General features: G+C 36.4%; 1 protein-coding gene across 1 annotated transcript in view; it reads right to left on the reverse strand.

Annotated features, from left to right (window-relative positions):
* Nucleotides 1–1,776: 1,776 nt before the first annotated feature.
* UBE2U (ubiquitin conjugating enzyme E2 U) overlaps nucleotides 1,777–17,560 on the reverse strand; it is an 84,082-nt gene continuing 68,298 nt past the window's right edge. The window contains exons 12-13 of the mRNA XM_037809430.1: nucleotides 9,610–9,704; nucleotides 1,777–1,958 (exon numbers count right to left, since the gene is read on the reverse strand). Coding sequence (XP_037665358.1) covers nucleotides 1,777–1,958; nucleotides 9,610–9,704 — 277 coding nt within the window. The remainder of the gene's footprint in view (nucleotides 1,959–9,609; nucleotides 9,705–17,560) is intronic.

The raw sequence follows: 17,560 nt of genomic DNA on the forward strand, positions 1-17,560 counted from the left end.
CCTGTGGGACACCCAAGATGAAGAGTCAGGGATATACTGCAGGTAATTAAATAAACTATCTTGTTCTACTAATGTCTCTATTCCAAAGACTTTTTATCTACCCTCTTATCTCCTGCCTTTCCACCCCACCCCTTCTCCATCCCTAGGCCTTGTGGATACAGTAAAAGAAAGCAACAAGTGCAACTACTATGTCCTGAAAGAAAGAGATTTATTATACAGAAAGGATAAAATACAATGTGAGGAAGGTGATAACAAGGACATATTTTTGGTTGACTGTCATGGCCTCTTTGGGTTTAATTTCTTGGCAACTGCAGTTTCTGTTTACTGTCCACATGTTTGTGCTCCTAGATCGCATCCAGAGAGGAAATGGCATCCAGGCCTCTGCTGGCATGACCATTAGCAAAACCTGTCTTTCAACTTACATTCTATGGTTTCATTGACATATGGAATGGACCATTCAGAATGGTTCTTTTCATTGGATGTAAAAGGAACTCTCTTAATTGTTATCAAATAGGGTGAGGGTTGTGAAGTTGGCTCTTGGCTGCACTGTGGTATTGACAAAAGCAGGGGAGAAATCTGGAATAGCTGCCAAATTCTGTGGTTCTGGTTTGGGAAAATAACAGAAGTGTCAGGCATTACAATCAGCTGGGCACCCTATTGTCTGAATTACTATGGACAGACTTGGAAACATCCACTATCCAGGGAAGAATCAAGGGACCAGAGTACATGTAATTGAACTTTTTGGTTCTTTTCTAAGAACTAAAATCATTTTGCTTTGAAATGAGGGAGAGACCTATTTAATAACCATCTAAGGACAGGCATAGGTGCATGTGTGGTGTTTGTGGGGAAAGAGTTATCTGTATAGTCGGGTAAGCTTCAAAAAAGTCTCCCTGAAGGTAAGGCAATAAACATTTCAAAAAGAAATGTTCAGTAATATCAAGTACAACTTGGAGACCAGTAAGATGAGGCATCTGCTGAGTTTTGGTGATTTGGAAACTCTTTGGTGATCCTAGAAAATTTTAGTGGAGTGGTATGAGTAGAAGATAGATTTTATTGGGCAGTGGGTGCAAATATGAAATGAAGTAATGAAATAAAGAGAGCAAATGATAGACTATTAACAAGTCTGACTGAGAAAAATGAGTGCAAAGTGAAGGTACAGGGTCAAGGTGGAGAAGTATTTTAGAATAATAGAGACCAGAGCATATTTACAGGCTGAGGCAACACAGCAAATGGAGAGGGAGAAAATGAAGATATCAAAAACTGGGGGTGACTGGTAAAGGTCTAAGAGGAAACAGAACATGTACTCTGGGAGAGAACAGTAGAAGAAAGTGGTGGAAGTTGACAACCCATCCCCTGAGTTTGGAAGAAACAAGGCAAGAAACCAGAGAGATGTAGATAAATGTATAGATTCCTTTAATTGAGGTAATGCCAAGCCTCTGAAATGTCTAAGTGCTCCCCTTCTATCCCAGCCTCTTTCTGATCCATGCCCTTCCTGCCCAAAACTTGTCTAACAGCTGTGGAAGCATAATACCATTGATACAATGATGAGCTTCCCTAACTTGACTAACTTACTTCCAAACAAAGGAGTTGAGCTAAAAAAAATTGAAAGCAACATGTTCAATGACTTGTATTTTGTATTTGTACTTGCAGGGGACAATGAAATCAACTTGAAAAGACTGGAACCCAAGTTCTGAGAACTTCCCAAAGTCACTCCATGAATTCAAGATATGGTTGTGGCTGTTTATTTTCTGAATCCTAGAGTGGAGTACTAGAGGCTTAATCTTCTAAGATATTTGTATTGAGAGTATTGACCCAGGTGACCAGATCATCCACTTCTTCTTCCCATGAACTATCAGTGTCGTCATCCTCTGGTGAAGTTTCATTCTTCCAACTCTCCTCTGTTACACCGATTTTTGTGACAAAATCTGTTTCAGTTGGTGTTCCAAGAGAAGTTGGATCTATGGTGTGAAATATGAAAAACAGAAATTTACTAGACATGGCAGGAAAAAAAATGACAAGAGAAGTACTCCTCTATTTGCAGCACCCTTTTCAAACTTTCTAAATTTCACATTTTACAATTAACTTTTTGTCATAAATCATTCTTTCCATTTTGTTAAGCCTTTTTTTTTTTACTTAGTTGAATTATTAAACATATTTTTACTGAGGGAATTGTGGGAAGATGGCGGAGTAGGAAGCTCCAGGTACAAGTCCCTCCACCAGAATAACTATTAAACAGGCAAGAACAGTCTGAATCAAATGTTTCAAAACTCTGGGGTACAGAGGAACACTGTACAGCATCCAGTGAAGAGTGGAAGGAAGAGGCTGGTAAATTACGGCAAATACCAGTAAACTGCTCTCTCCACATGGTGGTTCCCAGTACCCATTCCCCACTCTTGTGGCAGGCAGCCATGTGGTCCAGTCCCTGGAGTAGTTGATGATGCCAGAGAAGGACATAAAATTCTACTTTCCTAAGAACCTGTATGTGTGTGGTGGGGCAACTGCTGATCACTGCCTTTCATTAGCTACTTTGGATCACTGGGGGCCTGGAGCTTGAGGTCAGACATTGTTCCAACCTGCCCTAGACAAAGGTGGTGGAGGTGGAGGTGGAGGGGGAGGAGACTTAAATATGGTAAACTTCCTCAGAGCTGCAGAAGATAATTGAAGGGCTGCACTGGCTGGGCAGCTGAGGAATAAGCTGAGGAATAAGCTCCTGGTGCCCTTCCTGAACCTCCCATACCCCCTCCCTGGAGCAGAATGGAGCCAGCTAGTGCTCCCCCTGAGGATCCCTGGCTTTAATACAGCTGGGAAAGACTGACTTGGGAAACTCCTCTACAGTGTGCCCTCTCACCCTGAATTTTCCCTCCAGGCAAAAGCAACCTGAGACAAGAAAGCAGTGTAAAAACCAATTGACATGGATGCCTGGGGCAAAGGTTTACCTGCTTTAAGTCTTGCAGTGGAAGACACCTGGAAAGGGAGATCTGTTTCTTGGGAAGTAGAGGGGGCATTCAAACTCCTCTAAATAGGGGAATTCCTAAAACCTCTAGCAAGCACAAGCACAGGAAGAGACACAGACCCTAAAAGACAGGGAGCACTCCGCACTTTGCATTCACCTTGGGATGACCTACCAGATAGGAGGGTTGAATTCTGACAGAGAGCACCAGCCAATGCAAAGCCAATATGCAAAGGCAGTGAAAAGTGTGTTTTGCTTAGATTTTCTTGGTTTTGCTAGCTTCTGACACTCAAGAAAATCTCTGCCATATCACCAGCTGGTTACTACTCAAGAAAAAGACATCTCAGGAATAAATCTCGGAGTTATTATTTTAAAATATTAAAATGTACAGTGTACAACAAACGATTATAAGACAAATGAAGAAACAGGAATGATGGCTCACCCAAAAGAAGATGAAACCCAGAAAACTTCAGTGTAGGAGACCAGATGATGAACCTACTGGAAAAAGACTTTAAAAACTGATCTTCAATATACTCAAGGATATGAAGGGAAATACAGAGGAAGAACCAAAGGATATCAGGAAAACAGTCAATATGCTCATGGACCTGAAGGAAAATAAAGAGAAAAAAACTAAAGAACATCAGGAAAACAATGAATGAGCAATATGAGAATCTCAATAAAGAGACAGAAATGTTAAAAAGGACCCAAAACAGAACTACTGGAGTTGAAGACCACAATAACTGAAATGAAAAATTCCCAGGTGGGTTTCAACAGCAGACTGGAGATGGCGGAAGAAATAATCAGCAAACTTGAAGAAAAAACAATTTAAATAAGTCAGGTTGAGGAGAAAAAAGAATTAAAAAAAGCAAAAATAGCCTATGACACCTCTGGGACACCATCAAGCATATCAATATACATATTATGAAAGTCCCAGAAGGAGAAGAAAGAGATAAGGGGCAGAAGGAATATTCAAAGAAATAATGACAGAAAAATTCCCAAATTTAGCAAAAAATAGGAATATGCACATCCCAAAAATCCAGGAAAAAAACAAACAGGTTAAACTTGAAAAATATACCTCATCACATACTGATCATGTTGTTGAATGCAAAGGACAAGGAGAGAGTTCTGAATGCTGCAAGAGGAAAAGAAATATACTATATAAAAGGAAGTCCCAATTAGATTAAGTGCCAATTTCTCATTGGAAACCATGGAGGCAAGAAGACAGAACGTTGAGAGAAAATAACTGCCAACCTAAGAATTTTATATCCAGCAAGACTCTCTTTCAAAAATGAGAGAGACTTCACACCCAAAGCACAAGCAACAACACCACCAACAAAAATAGATAAATGGGGCCTCATGGAAACTAAAGGACTTTCACACAACAAAGGACTTTATCATGAAAGTAAAACAACAACCTATACAATGGGAGAAAATATTTGGAAACCATATATCTGATAAGGGTTTAATATCCAGAATATATAAAGAAATCTTACAACTCAACAACAATAACAAAAAAAACAACTCAATTAAAAAATGGGCAAGACGTGAATTGATACTTTTCCAAAGAAGTTATATAAAGGGCCAATAACACATGAAAAGATGCTCAACATCATTAGCTCTTAGGGAAATGCAAATAAAAACCACAATGACATACATTTTTACACTCACTAGAAGGGCTACCATCAAAAAATGGAAAATTTCAAGTGTTGTGGAGAAATAGGAACACTCATTTATTGCTGGTGGCAATGTAAAATGGTGCAACTGCTATGGAAGACAGTTCATCAGTTTCTCAGTGAGTTAAGTATAGAATTACCATATGACCTGGCATTCCCACTTCTAGATATATACCTAAAAGAATTGAAAGGAGGTACTTGAACAGATATTTGCATGTTGATGTTCATAGTGGCATTATACACAATTGCCAAAAGATGGAAGCAATCCAAATGTCCATTGTTTCGGTTTGCTAATGCTGCCGGAATGCAAAATAACAGAAATGGATCGACTTTTATAAAGGGGGTTTATTTGGTTACAAATTTACAGTCTGAAGGCCAGGAAAATGTCCAAATTAAGGCACCAACATGAGTTTACCTTCAGAAGGAAGGCCAATGGCATCTGGAAAACCTCTGTAAACTGGGAAGGCCCGTGGCTGGCATCTGCTGATCCTGGCTTGTGTTCCAGCTCCCTCTCAGCTCCTGTGCATTCTTCAAAATGTTGCTCTTGGGTGTTTAGTCCTCTCTTAGCTTCTCCAGAGCAAAGTGTCAGCAAAATTCTGTTTTTGATGGCTGTCTCCAAAACGTCTCTCTTGGCTGAGTACTTATAGGGCTCCAGCGATTTAATTAAGACCCACACTGAATGGGTGGGGCTATACCTCCATGGAATAATCCAATCAGAGATATCACCTACAGTTGGGTGGGTCACATCTCCATGGAAACATCCCAATCTAAAGGTTCCAACCTAATCCAGACTAAATACATCTGCCCCCACAAGATTGCATCAAAGAACATGGTGTTTTGTGGGACATAATACATCCAAACCAGCACATCCATCAACAGATGAACGGATAAACAAAATGTGATGTATACATACAATGGACTATTATTCAGCCTTAAATGGAATGAAGTTCTGATACATGAGACAATATGGATGAACTTTTCAGACATCATGTTGAGTGAAATAAGCCAGACACCAACTGGCAAATATTGTATGATCTCACTGACAAGAAAAAAAAATAGAATAAGCAAACTCATAGAGTTAGAATCTAGTATATAGGCTACCAGGGGCTGGGTTGGGGTTGAGAATGGGGAGTTAATGCTTAAATTGCACAGAGTTTCTATTTGGGTTGATAGTAAAGTTTGGTAATGGATGGGGGAGATGGTAGCACAACATTGTGAACATAATTAACACCACTGATTATGTATTTGATATGGTTAAATGTAGAAATTTTAGTTTGTATATTTGTTACTGGAATAAAATTTTTTAAAAATCCATGGAACTGCACAACACAAAAAGAATGAACCATAATTACACCACTGACTATAGTTAATAGTACAATTATAAAAATGAGCTTCATTAATTGCAAAAGATGTACCACACCAAAGCAAAGTGTTGTTAATAGGGTATTATGTATTTTACACATGATTTTTTCTGTAAAACCACAACTTCTCTAACTAAAACACACACACACACACACACACACACACACACACATACACACACATGTATTTACTAAGTCCCTGCCAAGTGCTAAGATTTAAGGGAAAAGATGTTCTTAAGTGCAACAGAAGCGCAAGGAGGGAATCACTATATCTGGGAAAAACAGAACTTTCCAGAACTAGTGAAAACAGGCTTGGACTTTGAAAGTTGAAGAACAATTTGGTAAACAAAGAAGAGCAAAGAAGGGAGGCAGAAGCACTTTAGATGGAGAAAACAGCACATTCCAAAGGCATAAAGCAATAAGAGGACTTGACAGGTTTAGAGTTAATCAGAGTCAGCATTTACAACGTTCCGGATGCTGTGCTAAGCAGTCTACCTGTATAATATTACTTAACTTAGGCCCAACCCTCCTGGTGGGCCTGTATTATTACCCTTATTTCACAGATGAGGAACTTGAAGCTGAGTTACCTGCAATAACTTGCCTGGGGATATTATAACTCACCTAAGAAGAAGGCCAGAGGTAGGGCAGGTTTGAATGTAATAGTGACTAAACATGTCATTAAGGACACAGATTTTTCCCATTGCTCTGCTTTGCTGTCTTTGGTGTTGTCTTCATTTTCAGTCTTGAGGTAAGAAAGATGTGGCCATTCTAGTCCTTACCTCAAACATGGCAACAATCCAGAAGGCGAAAAGGGGCTCTTTTCTCCAGAGTCTCATGTTTTAAAGTATAAAAATTATCCCTTGAAGCCCCTCATATATTTTCCCTCAAACAGGATTGTATTATATCCCATTCCTAAACTATTCACTGACAAAGGAACTGGAGTTATCATCATTAGCTGACACCAGTTGTTGGGGTAGAATGAATGTTGGGAGCTATTGCCTTGACCATTTGCCCTCCTAGTTCCTGATCTGTTAAAAACTCTCAGGAAGTATAAAAACAAAACAAAACAAAAAACCCTGGCTAGATTAGCAAGGCATAATGCAAAAACAAATGTAGAAGTGTTTCCTTACAATGTAAAAAAATAAATATTATTTTCTACTTCTTTCCTCCAGAAAATCTTACGTGTTATAAATCCCTCTGCGAAACCTTGGATTTGGTGGTTCAAATCAATAAAAAAGGTAGGAACTTAGTTACTATATTAACAAAATAAGTTATGGAAGCATGAATTCTAATTGCTTTATGTTTTGTAGTCCTTAAGCCTTTCTCAGGGTGAATCCTGGAAGCTCTTCCTCTTACAATATATTTAATGAATCTTAAAATAATTTAGTTAGTGAAGATATTCAAATTTGTTCTGATTGGTGGGCCCTGATCATTGGCAAATTGTTTATTTCCATTTACTCTTGAATCAATCTGGGTTCATTTAGGAAGACAGAACCACTAAAAGTAATACAAGAGTGAGGGGGTTCATATAGGAAGTTGGGTTTATATATGTGGAAGGAGCTGGTGTGTGTGTGTGTGTGTGTGTGTGTGTGTGTGTGTGTGTGTGTGTGTGTATGAAAGTCTGGAACACCAGAACTAGAGAACTGGAAAAACAGTCTCTACCTACTTTAACCTGATGCACTGATATGAGTTGGAAAACCCAGAGCTCATGGGAATGTTCAAGGAGCTACACACATCTCACCACCCATAGTGGGAACATAAATTATAAGTTCACAGAGATATCTGTGAAGCCATCATGTCTGTGAAGTGAAAGTTTGTGGAGAGATGTGTGAAACTGCTGTGTCTGAGGACGATGCCATGCCTGATACGCAAAACTTCTAGAGAACAATGGCTTCTTTTTTCGCTCCTCCCTCGTATATCACATGGGTTTCTCACTGGTGAACTATGACATGCTAACCCTTTTTGCAAAAGAGGAAACACAAAGTTCATTTATTTTCTGAGTCACATTTCCCTTTGATATCCTGCATTAGTTTACTACTGTTGTATTATAAACACCACAAAAATTTCAATGGGAAAGGTAGAAATTGGGGAGAGGAGTAGAGAAATCATGGAGAAAGCAAAAGGTAAGGCTAGAAGAGACAAGACATCGTACAAGTCCTTACACGTGCCCAGAAATCTGGGAGAAAACAGAGCTGAATGGGTAAGATAAGGCTGTTAATTTAGAGGAGGAAATCGGAATGGTACACCAAACCAAGGATGAAGATCAGAAATAGATATTGAGTCAGGGCAAAGAAAGTTGGAGATACGGGATCAAGGCCCTTGGAGAATCACTGACATGCAGGTTATTACCTGTGCCTGACATTTATATGCTGTTGTGTTTAAAAGACAAGTGATAGGAAAAACTGTAACTAATTGTGGTGGTTTGGAGCTGTTTGTACCCCAGGAAAACATGTGCTTAAACTTAATACATCCCTGTGCTGTAAACCCATTGTAAGTAGGACATTTTGACGAGGTTGCTTCAGTTAAGTTGTGGCCCAGGTCTTAGCCCTATTACTAGAGTCCTTTATCAGGATAATGAAACTCAGACAGATGGAGAGAAAGTCACAGGAAGCAAGAAGCTGAACATCAACGGAATCCAGAGGAGGGGGGAGAAACCAGGAGACACCACCATGTGCCTTGCCATGTGACAAGTTAAAGACAAAGGATTGCTGGCAGCCAGCCCCAGAATGTCACAGTGTTCAGGGAGAGAACATCACCTTGATTATGTCTTGATTGGACTTTTTCCTGTCCTCAAAACCATGAGCCATTAAATTCCCATTGTTTAAGCTGATCCACTGCATAGTATTTTCTTGAGAAGTTAAGGAAACTAAAACACTAATATTTATAGTGCCTTCAAATTTACAAAGAATTTTCATGTGTATAGAGTCATTTAGTCACAAGAATGCTGTGAGAAAGGGCAGGATATTAGAAATTAATATTTATTGAACATCTATAAACCCAGTACTAGCTGAGGAAGAAGAAACTGAAGCTTGGAAGTTAAGTGATCTTCCCATAATTACATACAGCTGGAATCTAACCCCAAATCCTTTGACCCCAAATATGTTTTTCTGTCTTTTAGAGATGGCTTGCATTATAAGTTATGAATTCTCTCTCCTGCGCAGGACCCACCCTCAACATATCCCAACAACTAACACTGTTTCTTTGAAAATCATTAATTTTAAAAGAGCACCAAAAACTTAACTTTATTCCTTTCTTTTTGACCATATTGGATATATCTCGGAATCTATAAGGAGTTTTAGGAACCAGTTTATTAGCACTTTGTTTATTGTTTTGGCTGCTTTTATACAATTTGAAACATAGCCCTTAAGATTTCTAATTGCATATTAACTCATTAAAGTATAGTAATCTTGAAAGAATAAGTAATTCAATCTTTTTGAAGCTCTAATTCTTATGTAAGTCATTTATTGACTTTACTTTTTAGCCAGAAAGAGTTACAGCAACTTTAAAAAGATAACATAAGCATTAGACCTCACATATTAAAACATATTTGAACAAAAATTTAAGCTTATTACTTTGGCTATTTTGGTTCTGAAAACAAACAAAAAGTAGGCTGAATTCAATTTACCTGGAGTTGCGTAGAGATAACGTCCTTCAGTTGAGTGACTGGCTCTGTGAGGCTTGTTATTTTCTCTATTAAGCTGAGCCATAGGAGCAGCAAATCTAGAAAGAGAAAAAGAAGAAATTATCTAATTTCCCAAATGAATTTCTGGATATTGCCTATTATTTTCTTGAGAAAAAGTAAACTAAACAAATACAATGAAACAGAAAAGTAGAACAATGGACTTTGAACCTGGTGCCATTCTGGGTGGTAACTAAGTAAATGGTAAAGTGAAAATATTTCAGTATGTGTTTTCCAACAGGATAGAAGATGGAGAAGCAAAAGAATAAGAGGAAGAATTAATATTTTAAGAGTAATAAAAACATCATCAGATATAGCATGGTGTATTAGTTTCCTAGGGTTGCCATAACAAGTACCACAAATGTGTGGCGTAAAACAACAGCCTGATGGAATTTTGACTGTCTTGAATCTGTACATCATTTGGGGGAATGTCATCTTCACAATGAGTTCTCAAAGCCATGAACATGTGCTATCTTTCTATTTCTTTAGGTCCTCTTTAACTTCTTTCAGGAATGTCTTGTAATTGTCAGTGTATGGTTTTTGTACATATTTTGTTATATTTATACCTCAGTATTTCATACTTTTTGATCCTATCGTAAATAATTTTGAAAAATTTTAATTTCCAATTGTTGTTTGTAGAATATAGAAATGCAATGGAATTTCTTATATTAACCTTGTATCTTGCAATCTTATTAGAACCTTTTGTGGTCTCTTTAAGATTGTCTACATAGATTATCATGTCATCAGTGAATAAAAGCCATTTTACTTTTTCCTTTCCAATCTGTATGCGTTTTATTTCTTATCAGGTTTTACTACACTGGCTAGAACTTCCAATACAACGTTGCATGGAAGTGGTGAGAGTAGACATCCTTGCCTTGTTCCTGATTTTAGGGGGAAAACATTCAATCTTTCACCATTAAATATAATTTTGGCTACAATTTTTTTCCTAGATGTGTTTCATCAAGTTGAAAAAGTTCCCTTCTATTAACTAATTTACTGATATATATTTTTTCAACTGGGAATAGATGTTAAAATATTTCACATACTTTTTCTTCACCCATTGAGATGATCATATGGGTGATCTTATCTATTAATATAATGAATTACATTGATTGATTCTTCAAGTATTAAATCAAGGCTATATTTTTGGTATAAATCCTACTTGGTCATGATGAATTATCCTTTATATATACATACATATACATATACATACATACATGCATATCAACATACACATAAACACACACAAACACATACATGGTTGGATTCAGTTTGCTATGTTTATGAGGGATACTGATCTGTAGTTTTCTTTTCTGTACTCTCTTTGGTTTTCTATCAGAGTAATGCTATCTTCATAACATGAGTTGAGACATGTTCCCATTCTATTTTCTGAAAGAGTTTGTGTACCATTGGCATTATTTCTTCCTTATTCCTGGAAAAATTCACCAATGAAGCTATTTGGACTTGGGGTTGTCTTTGTGTGGCGCTTTTAACCATACATTCAATTTCTTTATTAGGTATAGGAGTAGTCATGTTATCCCTTTCTTTTTAAGTGAACTTTGGTAGTTGATGTCTTTCAAGAAATTTGCTCATTCCATCTGTATGGTGAATTAATTGGAATAAAGCAGTTCATAATATTCACCTTCTTAATCTCTTTAATATCTATGGAATCTGTAGTGACGTCCCCTCTTTCACTCTTGATACTAGTGATTTGGGTCTTTTTTCTTTTTCTTGATCAGTATCTCTTATATAATATTTTACAAAATGTTTTTTATGCATGTTTTTATTTTATTATTCATCTACCTATACACTGGATAAAGGCAGTGTCAGTCACAGGGTTTTTATAATCACTTGGTTACAAGATGAAAGCTATATAGTTACATAATCATTATCAAAGATCGAAGCTACTGGATTTCAGTTCAACAATTTCAGGTATTTCCTTCTGGCTATTCTAATATACTAGGAACTAAAACAATATTTATATAATGAGCCAGTTGTCATAATCATTTGTTAAATCTTAACTTCTCAGTTACAGCTCCTCCCTCTCATTTGATCATTCTCTCAATCTTCGGGGATATCTGGGCAATGACCATTCTAACTTCCTCATGCTGAAAAGGGGTGTCAACGTTATGGGGTAGAGGAATGAAACTGGTTGATGTTCTTGGAGAGACTGGGACCTCTGGGTTTCAGGGCTTATCTGGCATAGGAGCCATCCAGAGGCTTCAGTTTCTGAAAAAATAAACTTATTGGTAAAACGATAAAAAGGTTTTTGATTGTATTGGTTTTTCTATATTTTTGTTTCCTATTTCATTGTTTTTTTTCTGTATTTTTCTTTCCTTATGTTTACATTGGTTTAATTTTGCTCTTTTTTTTCTTAAAATAGAAGCATAAATCATTGAGACTTCTCTCTTCTAATATAGGCCTTTAATGTAAACATTTCCCTCTATGCACTGCATTAGCTGCATCCCAGATTTGCATTTTTTTTTTTCATTCAGTTAAAAATATTTTCTAATTTTCCTTGTGATTTCTTCTTTGACCCATTGGTTCCATAGAAGTGTGTTGTTTGATTTCCAATTTAAGTCATATTGTCTAGCTTATTTGCATGACTGATGATTTTGATTAGATGCTAAACATTGTGAATTTTACATTGTTGGGTGTTGAATTTTGTTATATTCCTTAAATAGGCTGTCCTTTGCTCTGGCATGCAGCCTAGTATCTTGCAAATCAGTCTGATACTTTCAAGACTTGTTTTTAAGCTTTGTTATGGAAAGTCTAGAGTAGCCTTTGTTTTGGAGCTAATATAGCCCCACTGCTAAGGCATGATCCTCCTGAAGTCTCTATCCAATGTCCCATGAACTATGAGATCTCTCCACTACAGTAGCTAGTAGTGTGAGATATTTCCAGCTCTGTGTGAGCCTTGTTGTGAGTTAAAAAAATCATTATAATCCTATTTTCCTTAAGGCAAATATGAATTTAAAAAACAATATAACTTGACTTATAGCTTTTCTTCCCCACTAATAAAACTTTGTCTTCCAAAAATATATAATTATTTCCTTTCTTTTTTAATTTAGCCATGTCCCATTATATAACTGAAAACACAAATTATAAAATAACAAATGTTTAATATCACTAATTAAAGAAATGCAAATTAAATAACTATAAATTAAAATGCTATAACCAAGAAATTAAAAATTAAAACAAAAAAATGTAATGTTTGTTCATTTTTAAACTCGCATATAATTTAGGTAGCATTGTTAAAATCATGAAAAGTAACTTTACTTACATAACAAGAGTCATAAAACCGATTGTATCCTTTCATTTAGTAATCCCATTTTTGGCAACATGTTCTAAGGAAAATTCGTGGCTTCTTGTTCCTCTCTTCTTTTGGTGAAACAGAATCTAATATGCTTCTGGGAAACAATACTTCTCACTCTCACCCTACTCAGATGGAAAATATGACCAGGGCCTAACCCAATTCATATATCATATTCCTTCAGTTGTAGTAATTTGCTCAGGTATGGGTGTGCAACCCAGTTCGAGCTAAAGAGAATTTTGGCTGCTACTTAAGGATAAAACTCTTGCTTTTGCCCAGTGGCCATGAGCCTGGAAAGATTTAGCCCCAGGAGGTTCCAACATCCATATGCCCAAGAAGCAAGAGTCCTTCTGAGAGCAGTCAATACAGAAGAGGTAGAACTGAGAGTAAGACAACAGATTCTGGTAACTTCATTTGACCTCTAATATCTAGCTGTTCTCTAAACTAGAGCAATCTGTGGAATGTTCAATTTTTTAGCACAATAAATTCCATTTGCTAAAGCCAGTTATGATGAGTTTTCTATCATTTATAACCAAGAATTGTAATAGATAAAATAGCTATGCTGTCTATAATGACAAAATATTGGAAACAACCAACTAACCAACACTTAGTAAATGGTTAGGTAATACTGGTGTGTCAATATAATTGGATATTACAGCGTTACTAAAAAGACAAATGTGTGATATGCAGATCTTTGTGAAAGTCTATGTGAAATAATTTTAAGTTAAAAAGTAAAACACAAGATAATATGTATCCAATGATTTAAAACTATGAATGCACAATAACAATAGAGTATCAAATTTATAATTTTTATATAATAATAATGTTAAAAGTAGTTACCAAATAACTAACATCTCTCTGAGGGGTAATTTTATATTTTGTTGTTTTTGTTTTTTGGATTCTTAAGATGGCTATGTATTTTTATTTTTAAAATTCAGATACAGTGGCCAATTTAGACAAATCTTTTTTCATATTGCTACTAACAACTGATAGCTAATATTTATTGAGTACTTTTTATACATACTAAACACTGTGCTAAGGGCTTTATGTACATCCTCTAAATTAACCCTCATAATAACTCTAAGAAGTAGATATTTCTGTCAGTCAGGGTTCTACCAGAGAAGTAGAACCAGTAGGAGGTATATAGTAAGAGATTTATTGCAAGGAATTAGCTTATGTGATTGTGGGGAGCAGACTAGGCAAGTCAGAAATCCATAGGGCAGGCCGTCAGGAAGGACAAGCTGGAACTTTCAGGCTTGAATTGGAATTTCTAATGCATGGAAAACTCAGCCCTGCTTATAAGGTGTTTGAATTGATTGAATCAGGCCCAGCAGATTTTCTAGGATAGCCACCCTTACTTAAAGGCAACCGATTATGGACTTTCGCAACATCTACAAAATACCTTCACAACAATACCTAAATTAGTGCTTGATTGAATAACTGGGGTCTATAGCCTAACCAAATTGATATATCAGAAAAAAATAATCATAGTATTATTAGACGGCTTGAATAACTCTCGAAGTTAATATTTAGGGTAGACATTACTACTGTTCGGCAATATCAAGTTTCCCTTCTTTTTTGGGAACAGGAAGAAGATTGCAGTTCCCTGACCTCTTAAATATGACTTCCTCTGTTTAAAGAAATATGAATGGAAGTGTCTCTTCTATGTGGAAACATTTGAAAACTAATGCATAATTCTCCATCTTCCCCTTTCCTTGCTATGGTGATAGATGATGTAGCAGATGACAAAGTCTCCATCAGTCTGGGTCCCTGAAAGAAGACAATACAGGCCCGAGTCCTCCCACCAACTCATGATTGGAAGTGGAATAAGGGATAAATAAAACTGTGCTGTTCTAAGCCACTAAGTTTGTGGGCTTTTTCCTGTTACTTCAGCAAAACTTATACTATCAGAACATTAGTAAGTAAAGGAACAGGGCTCAAAATCAGGTAATCTGACCATACAGCTTACCCACCTAACTTACTTTTTGGCTTCAACCTCCTTTTAGTTTCCCTTTGCTTTTTTTAGTTTTGGGCATCACCAAAGGTTTTACTTCTCTGATGGCAAGAAGAATAACAAGATTAACTCAAAGTAAGAGGTTTGTTGTGCTGTCGTTTTTTTTCCCTAAAGACCAAGAAGAGAATTGGCTTAAATTATTTTGTGCTCTCTTTGGCCTCTTGATCCCACCCTGGTCTTGCTGAGCCTTCCAAGGATATGGATTCTTTCTGAACAGTAATTATTCCTAGGCCCTAGCCTATCCACACTGGCTGCATGGAGTTGCAAGAGAGGGAAATGACCCCCAGAGAAAGAAGAAATCCAAAAATGGAAAAAGAGACAAGAGAAAAAATTCAGAGACAGGAAGAGAGAGAGTTGCAAAATGGCAAGGTTGAAAGAGACAGAGGTAGAGGGGAGGAAAGAAGGGTGGGGAGGGAGGGACGGAGGAAGGAAGAAAGGAGGGAGAGAGGGAAGAATGGAGAGAGAGTTAGGGAAGGATGGAGAGAGAGAGAGAGAGAGAGAGAGACCCTCAAAAGAATGTTTTATGGAGGAGCAGAACCAATGGAACAATTGTCTTAGAAAAAAAGCCCAATATGTGTTTTTGACTCATATAAAATCTCCTCTTTTTCAGGAGAGAAGTTGTGGTGTTTATAATACAGGAAGTTCCACTGAATTCTGTGCTACAACCAGAAATCCACGTTAAATTTCGAGAGCTTCATTCTAACAGAGAAATTGATTAAACAAATTATATTCATAAAAGGGAACCAACAGATAATTGTCTCAGGTGGAGGTGGGAAAGAATATGGGAACCCTTGGTACTTTCTGGGCAATTTTTCTGTAAACTTAAAACTGTTCTATAAAAAATAGTCTGTTAAAACTAAAAAAAAAATAAAAATAAAAAACTAAAAATAAAGAATATGGAATTTATAAAAAGAAGAGTTGAAAGAATTGGGTGTATTCCTATGAAAAAGAGAAGTCTTAAGGGGAGGTGGGGTAAAGACATGACAGCTATTTTCTGAAACTGAAAGGGCAATTCCACAAGACAGAATAACCTTATTTGCATTGCTTCTGAGGACAAGTAGCAATACTTTCTTTTCTGCCACAATAGCACCCCTTGAATCATGACTTCCACCTACCTCCAAAGTCATTCCTGGGCCCTCAGTATCTCACATGGGGCCTAGCACACTCAAGGCAGCTTGATGCAATAGAAAAAGCAACGATTGTGGCATCTGGCAGGCCTGGGTTTGAATTTCAGCTCTGTCACATACTGAGTATGTAGTTTTGGGATTGTTTTACTTTATTTTATTTATTTATTTATTTTTTTACTTTTCTGGCATATTTTCTTTATAAAATGGAGATAATTACCCTTTGTCTGGATTTTTTTTTTAGAAACATAAAAGCACATAGTAGATGTTCAATAAAAAATTTGATAAATGAAAGTATACATGAGCAAAATCTAGAATGGTTAAATATCATAAGGTATTAGATTTTAAACTTGAAGTAAGGAGGATGAGAGCTATTTAAATACTTCTTGAAGTACTGAGTTCCCTGTATCTAAAAACACCTGAACAGAGACTAAGTAGTGACTTGGAAAAGTTTATTTTTTAAAAGGGATTTTTGCCTTTGTCTATATTTTCCTTATTTCTATTTTTAAAAGGGACATTTCCAGTGCTCATTCTAATGCTCATTCTCTTTTTGCTCTCTAATGCTAATGATCGCTAATACTAATTCTCTGCCACAAGATGGCAGTCAAGGCTTGATCTTTGGGGAATAAAAAGAGCGTTTCTCTGATTAAACATATAATTAAACATTAATTATGCATTAAACATATAATTATGCATTATGTAACATATAATTATGTAAACTGATAAAAAACAATGTTTAACTTCAATAACCCTGAAAGGATAGCACAAACATATATTAAATTAATGTACTAAGCATAAATGTTTCCATATAACTAGTGAAAAGGGAATCAATCAACATAGTTAAGCTATAGGAAAGATTACTTGTATTTGTGTAAATTGAAACAATGACAAAATTAGATACTATAGGAACTTAGAAATATATAAATTAACCCCTTAATTTTAATGATAGGACAACTGATTCCAGAGTGTATTCTATAAATGTAAGGAAGATTTATATTTGTATTGATAACATTAGCATAGCACCTGGTAATTTTTTTTATGTCAAAGGAGAAGAAAGAGAAAGGAACTAACATTGTTTAATAATGACATTTGAGGTCAACAACGACGAAAAGTTTTTCATGAAAGGTAGACTTGATTTGTGCTTACAATTGAGTTGGCAATATTTTACATTTACCTGACACATTCAAGCTTTTAATAAGTATATATTAGTAGTAAGATAGGAAATAATTTCGGTTTTATTTTTGAATACAGTTTGCATTTATCAATAACTTTGGGAAAGACAGTTAATCTCTCTGTGCCTCAGTTTCTCTCATTTGTAAAATACACTGTTACAAGATTTCTGCAGAGCAAGGTCTTCGGGTAGCAATCCTATTGAAAGCGGACACAAGGCTGATGGGTGTTACTGTAGACTCTTTAGAGACACAACTGTCAACTTCATCGGGTGGC

Source organism: Choloepus didactylus, chromosome 2 (genome assembly GCF_015220235.1).
Source record: "Choloepus didactylus isolate mChoDid1 chromosome 2, mChoDid1.pri, whole genome shotgun sequence".
Taxonomy (NCBI): Eukaryota; Metazoa; Chordata; class Mammalia; order Pilosa; family Megalonychidae; genus Choloepus; species Choloepus didactylus.